The sequence below is a fragment of the Rhododendron vialii genome, chromosome 1a (genome assembly GCF_030253575.1).
Source record: "Rhododendron vialii isolate Sample 1 chromosome 1a, ASM3025357v1".
Lineage (NCBI taxonomy): Eukaryota > Viridiplantae > Streptophyta > Magnoliopsida > Ericales > Ericaceae > Rhododendron > Rhododendron vialii.
In genome coordinates this window covers 36,949,162-36,959,277 of record NC_080557.1, presented here as the reverse complement: position 1 = coordinate 36,959,277, position 10,116 = coordinate 36,949,162, and the positions used below count along the sequence as shown (strand labels likewise).

General features: G+C 38.0%; 2 protein-coding genes across 2 annotated transcripts; one reads left to right on the top strand and one right to left on the bottom strand.

Annotated features, from left to right (window-relative positions):
* Positions 1-2,477: 2,477 nt before the first annotated feature.
* LOC131334035 (photosystem II 5 kDa protein, chloroplastic-like) lies at positions 2,478-3,088 on the top strand. Its single transcript, XM_058368934.1, has one exon. It carries the CDS (start codon positions 2,503-2,505, stop codon positions 2,971-2,973), a length of 471 nt encoding a protein of 156 aa, XP_058224917.1. The 5' UTR covers positions 2,478-2,502; the 3' UTR covers positions 2,974-3,088.
* LOC131333952 (calcium-dependent protein kinase 8-like) lies at positions 2,593-9,709 on the bottom strand. Its single transcript, XM_058368836.1, has 9 exons — positions 9,444-9,709; positions 8,450-8,973; positions 7,646-7,769; positions 7,383-7,526; positions 6,555-6,707; positions 6,333-6,448; positions 6,014-6,181; positions 5,202-5,432; positions 2,593-3,914 (listed from the first exon to the last, which is right to left on the bottom strand). The coding sequence occupies exons 2-9, from the start codon at positions 8,954-8,956 to the stop codon at positions 3,759-3,761; spliced, it is 1,599 nt and encodes a 532-aa protein (XP_058224819.1). The 5' UTR covers positions 8,957-8,973; positions 9,444-9,709; the 3' UTR covers positions 2,593-3,758.
* Positions 9,710-10,116: the final 407 nt, after the last annotated feature.

The following is a 10,116-nucleotide window of genomic DNA, read 5'->3' as shown; positions in this document are numbered from 1 at the left end:
CTACATTTTCATGAAATGAAGGCCCGTGACAAATGCTATTGCACCGGGTTTGTGCCGGCCCAATGACATCTTTACCCATTGGACCAAACCGAAACGTCGAATTGGAAAACAATTTTTATCCGACGGTAAGAGTATTCGTGTCAGCTTACACGCATCACGACTAAACCTTTTTCTAGTCCGGCCGGTCAAAGAAACAACCCCTCCACGTCAAGGATAAGGGATTCATAAGAATTTTTTTTGCTGCCCCTAAAAATTGATTCTCATCAATTGTATAGAGAGCAAACTTGCCAACTAACTGAACGATGCTTGGGCTAAATTGAAAAACAGTTCTGATGGGTAAATAAAGATCTCTTTCATTCATCATGGATGAAAATTGACATATTGACCCTATTTATTTCAAATTAGGTTTGAATCAACGGGATGAAAAATCCTAATCACCTTCCAGTAAATTTGTATTTGTATTTGTAAAAAATATGTTTTGGTATTCGTAAAATGTAAAGTATTAAAGTTTTTACTTTAAAAAAAAAAAACTGGAAGTGTTACTTGTTTAACATTGGGGTACTACGTTTCATGGAAATTTAATACTACTTTTTATTGTGATATTAATTATAAAGATTAAACATGTTTTTCTATGCCTTTGAAATCAATTAGTCATGCATGTGGAAGCGTGGAACCTTTCTTGGCACTAAGAACGAATAAATAGGAGAACAGAAAGAGCTGGCATCGAGTTCCAAAAAATTAAAATACTACCAGCATAAATTATGCTTTTTTGGCAAATTGTCTTTATTAAATTTTTTTCGCATTTGATTTTTTTGTCTCAGACTTTTGTGAATTATTGATACTTCTCGATGGAAAGAATTAAAAATAAAAAATTATCGTCGAAACTCATACTGTAAATTTTTGAATAAAGACATGAATAAGCCAAAAATGACAGATTTGGTGTAATCCTTTTCCCATGTTCTTTTGTGCATGGGATTAATCATATTTCTGTGAAGAGTTTGGGACAAGAATTAACGGCTTAATTGGCTGTCTTGCCCTTATTGCAATTTTATTGCAAAATGCCAAGTCAATATCTCTTTACATCAAATGTAATCTTTTGCGTTTTATTTTTCTTTGCCACGTCAAGTCAAGATTGATCAAAACATGGCAATTGTTATTTCTCATAAATAGTTACTCCGTACATTTTTATTAATAAAGTTTGTTTTATTCGTTGACAAATGAAAATTACGAAACATAAATGGATGAACATTTTATGATAATCTCAAATAAATAGTCATTACGAAGGCCACAAAAGTTCATAACTACCAATTTTTCTCTACGAAAACTTCTGTGGCTTCCGCCTTCTTGATCTAGTCTCGCCCAAAGAAAAAGCACCATCTGCCGAACAGTGAAAATTGCACATGCCCTATGTTCCTATCTTGTGGAACGACCTAGGTAAAAGCAGAAAAATATAAAACATTTTACCATAACATTGATTGTAAGTTATTTTGCAAAAAATTGAGACGCATTAATATTGATTAAAACTTTCTTGGATATAATATTCATTCCACACTTCGTTTTCTACCATTACTCTTTTTTTCTTTTTCATTTGAATCCCAAGAAAACCTTGCACGATTAAGCACATGTTCAAGTATTATGTATGTATATCTTTTTCCATGCCTTAATCTTAGCCTCAATATGATTTTCTCCGATACTTATTTCCATCAAATTTTGTAGCCTTCTCAAGTAGTCAGTGCGAAAGGTTTTGTTCTCAGTTTGCCAACATTCGGAATCAGTAAGAGGTGAGGGTGTATTGAGAAACCCTTCTTAGTGAAGTTGGTTGTCTCACTCTCCTCTCTCCAGTGGAGGTGGAGGTTGAGTCCCATGAGAGTAGAATTGGAGTTAAGGGTTATGGATAGACTCTGGATCCCTCTGTTGATTAACATATTAACATTCCGCTAACTCCATCGATGTATACAATATTGGAAAAAAAAAAAAGAAAAAGGTTAGGCTGTTGTACACACAAACAAGGAGAATTGAAAAGACAAATTCAATAAATTGAGGAGAGATGCTACAACCACACCCAAAATCACACACCCAAATACACACCTTCTCACAAAACATAAGGATCTCATACACACTGCGTGACTGTGTGCAGGACTCTTGTGTTTTGTGAGAAGGTACGTATTTGGGTGTGGTCGTAGAATTTTTGTAAACGGAGAGCAAAGATTGTCGGACCATACAAAAAGGTTGTGGCATGAAAAAAAAGAGTCCTCGCATTAGGACCCTAAAAATGAGAGACAATAATGAACTTGCTAGTCCTCCATTCAAATAGTAAAACCGTAAAGAATTTGAAAAATAACAACCTTAGCGGAACGGGACTCCGATACAACCAAGGAGGCGTTGACCATCTTTTTCAAATGTGTATGAGCCGAGGATCCAAGGCCACCAATTCTTGCCAAGATAAAAAGCACACTTGGCAAAATCCTATTTGTCAAAAGAAGATTGGGGATAAGGAAATGGATGATGGCACTTGGAACACACACTGTCGCACTCCTCATTTTCCTTGTTGCATATGCACTTTTAACTGGGAAAAAACCAATACTCTGCCCCAATTCATTTCTTCCAAACCAAAGGAAAACAAACCAGCCGAGTCCAGGGAAAATGGCATCCATAGCAATGACACCCACATTCCTCCGCGGAGCTGCCCCCAAACACCCCTCAACCACCACCGGCCGCCAGCGCGGGGTGGTTGTAATGTCCAAGGCCTCAAAGGTGAGTGAAGGTGTGAGTTTCAAAAACGAACACGACAGCGGCAGTGGGAGGAGGGATTTGGTGTTTGCCGCTGCAGCTGCCGCGGTGTGGTCGGTGGCGAAAGTAGCGGCAGCGGATGAGCCGAAGCCGGGGAGTCCCGAAGCTAAGAAGAAGTACGCGGCGGTGTGTGTGACCATGCCCACTGCCCGTGTCTGCCGCAAGGGACCATCGATCAACTAGTTGATTTTTGGGATCATGAGGTGGTTTGTTATCTGTTTGTTTATTCTCTGTTGTGATTTGATTTATGTAAAAATTTGGTATGATTTCTATGGTAAAAACATAATGTAGACTTGAATTGTGTCTGTGGTATTCTATTTCAGTTCTCAAAATTAGAAAATAAACTAGAATCCTCTCGTGTAATCTCGAAAGCGGAGGTAAAATTCGTGTCGATAAGCCAAATCGTTCAACTCTCTAAGGAACCACCAGGTTAATAAGGATCAGTAAGTGCATGGTCGAGTCATATCGGTACATTTCTCTCGTTGAGATTATATGTTCGATGCAGGTTATAAAGAATTTTACCCAAAAACTAGATCTGTAGTAGCTCTTTTAGACATAGTTCAATTCGATGCTCGTATCCATTCAAACAAAAAGACTAGAAATCTCTGAAAGCCTGAGTTACCATTACAGTGGTAAGTGGTTGCAATGCAACAGAAATGAGGTCTCCATTTTGCAGCATCCTCTACAATCTCCAGGTCTTTACCAGACACAGAATACTCCACCATATCAGTTAGCAATGCAATGACAAATCTGAGATGAGAATGAGGCTCCAATTTATTCACATAAATTTAGAACAAATTATACAGATATACGTAACGTTCGGGACATGGCTTACTTTTAGCTTCAAGCCAGAGATTACAATCTTTTAGTAGCTTATTTGCTTTGTGCACTTTGCAAAAAAAATTGCAAGTCTGGCTAATTGACATATTTACGGAAGGTGAGTAATCTTTTAGGTGAGTAAAGATTACTCACCTAACCTCATTGGTTGACTGTAACGAGCCATCTCTAATCAAGTTTAAGCTGAGACTCCTAAATCTTTCTCGCGAATATTGCCTGGATGCTTTTCTCCAATCAGTACCGGCTTTCATCATCGCAGCAAATTCTTCTTTACTTATGCGCCCATCCTGTGCAACAACAGAAGGAGACGCAGATTAAGTTAATGTGTCAACGCTGTAACTCATAAAATATGATAGGTAAACTAGAAAAGCAACTCAATTCATTCAGACTATGAAAATATGTATGATGTATACAAGAAATCAACAAACTCAAAATGATACAGATGCATACAAAATTATATCACTACATGGATTTCACTGTGCGGTTAAAGAGATCTACGGTCATGCTCGATGGCATAAAACTGTGAGAAGCCAACAGCAGAGCAAGGAAATTTGGCCCAAAGGGTCAATAATGAAGCAAAAAGCTATGCCTTTACAGGGAGAGAAAAAAAAGAAAGAAGAAGCATCACCTACCAAAAGAGTGCAATCGTACATGTATATAACATGACAGTACATGTACGTATGTAAAGAGATGGATCATCATCAATTACCCAGGTGATGGTGGCGGCATTGACAAGACTCACAACGAACTTGAACACAGACAAATGAGAAAAGTTGAGAAACATCTCCAAAGAATTTCTCGTAAATAACCATCTACAGGTGGGAATGACGGGTTTTCTTGAATATGTACACTTTTCATGTTGAGTTTAGGCTACATTACCAGAAAAGGGGTAAAACATAGGCTATGGTGAGCCTTATGAGATATGAGTGGAGGTGCCATGGAGACCTCTGAAAGTATGACTGCAAGGCCTTTGGAACAACAATTTCTTGTCATCACAAAACCAAAGCCCTTGATCAGTTCTAACTACTTGCCTAAACAAGAGTGATCAAAAGAAAGCTTAACGAAAAGATCCACAGTCCAAGACTCTAATGCTTGCTCGAGACAAGCTACAAAAGAAAGCATAATGAGAAGATCCATAGTCTAAGACTCTAATGCTTGCTTCAGAGGAGCTGTAAAAGATTCGTGGTGCATTAGGAAACCTTACGGGGGGTAAATTTGGAAAATTTTACATCGGCACAGGGTAAACTTAAACCTTCCAGAATGCTGTTCAAAAAAAAAAAAAACTTAAACCTTCCAGAAAATTCTATACATCTCAAGAAGCAAGATATGTTTGTGAGAGGCATGTAACTATTGGAAAGAGAGATATCGAGAGAGGAGAAACCTTCGTAAATGCACATAAAAGAACCATAGAGGAAGTAATTTCATCTAAAATGATATGAAAAATTTTACTCAGATTAATTGCACGCAGGGAAACATGAAATGACAAGAGGATTTATCATTAACCAAAAGGGATGAGCACGTACAATCCAAGATCAAGATTCACATGCATCAAGTTTATGGTGGTGAGTAATGACCTTATCTGTATCAACATCGTGCATAATGGCATTTATGACCTCATCACTGTTGGAGTCATCTTCACCACTTAAGGCAGCCCGCAGCTCTTCAGGCTCTATGTAACCACTCTTATTAAGATCAAAGAATGCAAAAGCTTTATGCAAGTGCTCATCATTGGCCAACTTCCTTAAATGAACAGAAATTGCAACAAACTCTCCGTAGTTCAGTGCTCCGTCTCCATCAACATCAGCCTGTTGCAGGTTTACAATTCAAGCACTTAAGGAAGAAAGCATGAGAATTGTATCGGTGTGAGTGAAGGTTCAAAATTAAACACCCTCAGAGTCTCAGATTGATAGGACTTAATAGTTTGATGCTACGTTACCTGAACTTTTCTTAAGCCCCTCCCCATTTGTGTAATCATATGAAAACTGCTGACGTTTTCTAATTGACATTCACCAAGGAAATATTTTTAATTCGAGTTTATTATTGAACGATGGATTAAACTTTCATGTTATGCATTGAATGGTCTACGACACACTGATAAAAAGAAATTGCTGACCAAAACAATAATGGTCTACGACCCATTATGAACACTATTTACCCAAGAAAATGAAAGAAATATACTACGGAATATGAATATTTTGCCATTTTCCCAAAACCATGGCCATTGATCAAATGCATCTGATACATCAACATGTACCAACACTCAAAACTTGTACCCGAGTCCATGCAACATAGCTTTGAACTCACAAAACAAGCTATTCTAGAAAGTCAAAAAGCAATGATACAACAAAAAATAATGGATTTTGTAGAGAAACATTATGATACATACAGCTTCCATTAGGATTTGAAGATCCACATCAGGAATCTGGTGGCCAACCTTTTGTACCCCAACCCTAAGCTCCTCAAGGTTTATCTTGCCTTTCTTGTTGGTGTCCATTATCTCAAATTTTTCCTTTATGGTAGCCATTTCCTCCACTGATAAATGCTCTGCAATCACCTGTATAAGCAGCATTTACAAAAGTTAAGCCCTTAAGAAGGAGGAGCCATGGAGATAGCCAAAGCCGAAAGCCCAAACTCCGGCATGAACAATAATTTTCATGGACTGTTATTGTTCCTAGTAAAATACAGAAATCAAATTCAGTAATTACCGTTAGAGCTCTCTTTTTTAGCTTGTTCATTACAGAAAATTGCTTAAGTCTTGCTTTTACAGTCTCGCCAAGTGGGACATTTGGAGCTTTCTTGGCATCTTGTAACCAAGGGTGTTCTGCAACCAAGCAAGAAATTTGGTTTAATATCTTCATATCTATTAGCCACTAAAAACCCAAGAAAGAGTATTGGAACACAAAAACTACGTTTAAAGTAAACATTACCAAGCGCATCCTGAGCTGTAAGCCGCCCCTTTGGGTCTGAATCAAGCATTCTCTTTATGAGATCTTTTGCATCATCTGAAACTTTAGGCCAAGGGTCTCTCTTAAAATCTATTACGCAGCGAATAATTGCTTTTGCAACTCCTTGTTCAGTGTCTGTGCGAAAAACACACTTGTGTTAGAAGAAGAACCAACCATAGAACATGGTATATTGTTTCGCATGGGTGTGGGGTGTCTTTCAGTAGGAAATTATTCTGACAAAAGTCATTTCACATTCCACATTTCATACATAATAATAGTGCATTCAGAAATTAATATCTTCCACGTAGCATCCATAATTTCAGATGTACTTATTGTGCCCGGTCGACCAATCCAAACACCAAACCTACAGTCTGAACTCCCCACAGTTGCAGAACGAAGGTGATGTTTAAGATGTCTAATCAGGCATTTGTCATCTTTTAATTAATTTTTTCAGCTTCTTGCAAAGTTTTTTTTTTAAAAACCATTTAAGCTTGTCTTGAGAAGAACTGGAAAAGAAAAGAACATGGACAAAAGATTCTGCAAAAGTCTGTAACAACAAGAGGATACCCAGAAGCCAAAATTCTAACTTTTTGGCTATTAATTCCTTAAGAGGCTTTTTTCACGTTTTGCATATTTTTTTACTTTCCTAATTCCTCCCATTCATACAGACAGGAAAAGATTTTCTTTAGTAGGAGCTGAAAATGTACACTAAAGACAGACAGATTCAGGGGAAAAACTGATCAAGACGTCCAAAACACAGCCTAAGTAAGCAAAGAAAATGCTGAGCACCTAGGATATGGAGAAGCATACCTGCCCAGAAAGGTGGAACACCACAAAGTAGAATGTAGAGGATGACTCCAGCACTCCAGACATCAATCTCCGGGCCATAATTGCATTTTAGAACCTCGGGAGCCATGTAATAAGGACTTCCCACGATCTCAGTAAAGCGCTCGCCTGCAGACAAACGGAAACAATTAGGGACGCAAAGAGAAACTATAAGGACGCGCGCGCCACCACCTAATGCTGAAATCACCAAACACAATGACTGCAGAATGCTTTCCATTGCATATTACCGGGTTTGAAAAAAATCGACAGTCCAAAATCGATTGCCTTCAGGGGTGCTGATTCCTTCTTGTTTGCGAAAAGAAAATTCTCTGGTTTCAGATCGCGATGCATCACTCCATGCCTATGACATGTCTGCAAAGCACAGAGAACACCACTATCATCATATGGAAGCATTTGCATGTTATGTATGGATACACAGTACATTTATGTTTATACTTTATAATCAAACAAACTTTCCAAGAACTCACACGTCATTTTAATGAACCGGCATATATACAAATGTGGTTGAATGGGTAACACTCCAAGAATTTGTCTCGTCTCGTTCAATATAGCTTATCACGAAGTTATGGAGCTTGTTAAGTTTTCAAGTCAAGCTTTTAACAGCCACAACTTGGCTGAAAAGCTAATACTTTTCAGAAATCGAGCTACTCAAGTCGGCTTCATTAAAGATCGTTTGAGATAGACAAATCCAGCTGAACACATTTTTAAAGTTCCTTAAGTTTTCAAACCAAGCTTGAACTATACACTATCAGCTCAGCTCGGCACATTTATGGCCCTACTATTAACAAACTCCTCAAGAATAAAAATGATAGTATCGATTTGAACAGATCAAAACTAAACGTCTACACCTATTGAAGAAATAATCAACCAAAAAGAAGAACATCTAGCCTACTCAAAATTAAAACTGTATAGTCTCAAAAAGCAAACAAAATCCAATCCATAATATCAAATGTAAAATCACTGTAAGCCAATAAGAATCAAATTCTAGACAATATAATCTGAGCAACACAAAAAATTCAAACTGCATATACCTCCACAACTTCCACAATAGTCCTCATAACCACCGCGGCTGCCCTCTCCGTGTAATGCCCCCTGGCCACAATCCGGTCGAACAACTCACCGCCCTCGCACAATTCCATCACAATGTGTACCGCACTCTCATCCTCAAAAGTGTCCTTCAAGCTCACAATGTTTGGATGCTTAGGCAAATGCTTCATGATCTCAACTTCTCTCCTCACGTCCTCGATATCCACCGCAGTCCTAAGCTTCTTCTTCGATATCGATTTGCAAGCGAATTTCTCACCAGTTGCCACATCAATGGCCAGACACGTGACCCCGAATTCGCCTCTACCTACCTCACGACCCAGATCGTATCGCTGCGAAATGTCACGGCCAGTTGGGTTTTGTAATACAATGAGCTTGTCTCCACCTCCGAACCCACTGGTTGCACCATAATCAAGTGCAAATGGGTTGGGTTTTTTCTTCCTCTTCCCCTTCTTCTTAGAGGAAGAATTAGGAGCCACGCAGCAATTTCCCATGGATTAAAGAATCAAAACTGCAAATTTATTGAGTTCCCAGATTTTGGAGGAAACCATGAACAACACAACATGTATCAGTGTAAGAAAATACGTTCTTGAAATCTTTTTTCTTTCAGTTGCCGTGCATAGCACGGTTGATGATAGTATTATAAGATTGCAATGACACCCAGCAATTTCTCAAGAAAATAAGGACCGAATCTGATGCTTCATGCAAAATAAACATAGAAAAATGAACACAAAAGCGGATTATAGCCATTTAGGGGACAGAGATGTCTTCGGTTGCAAGGCAGGGGTTAGGTTAATTATATAAAGGGAAAAGTGGCTTTTTTATGAAAATAATCTCCCAAAAATGGGAATCTTATAAAAAAAATTTGTAAACAAAATAGTTTGAGGGGGAGACACACAAAAAAGTGTGGAATTTTAAGCTACTAAAGACAACCCAGAAGCTAATGAAGCCAACTCGTAAATCGCAGAACAATAAACATACCTGCGAATTTTTTGTGTAGTCTTAAATATATTTTTTTCAGGGGATATTTGATGCATGCAAGAAGATGAGATTTGAGGAAGAACCCAGACGGGTTTGAAGGTCAAGAGCTTCAATTGATGGAATATCCTATAAAAGGTTTGTTGGAGAAATGGTGCAAAATAATGATATCGTGTGAATCCGCCATGAGAGAGAGAAGCTCTGGGGAGAGACCTTTTTTTTCTCTTCTCCTTCTGTCAATTTCAAAAAAAAAAAATTCCTTGTCTTTTCTTTGAGCAATTTTAGCTTTCTCTTTGCCAGGAGAAAACCTTCTTTACCGCTGTTTCGTAAAGAGAAGAAGTTACGTACGGAGTTTAATCGCGACCGTTCAAAGTGTTTTTAGATGATTCAGATTGAAAATCAATTATAACCGGTAATAATTGATTGTGATTAACTTTTTTTCGAAAAAATTTCATTAAAATCTAAACTGCCTAAAACCAAAATAGACACGCAAAATTGAATAGCTCCGTAAAAAAGACACTCTCTTTGACAAAATTAGAGACAAAATGACACTCTAAATGCAATGAGAGATTCTGAGAGAACCAGTTTTTATAGTTATTTGGTGGGGTCCATCAAGAAAGCTACTACAAAAAAATTGGTGCGAGCCAAATTTCATTTCAAATTGGTGTGAGCCAAA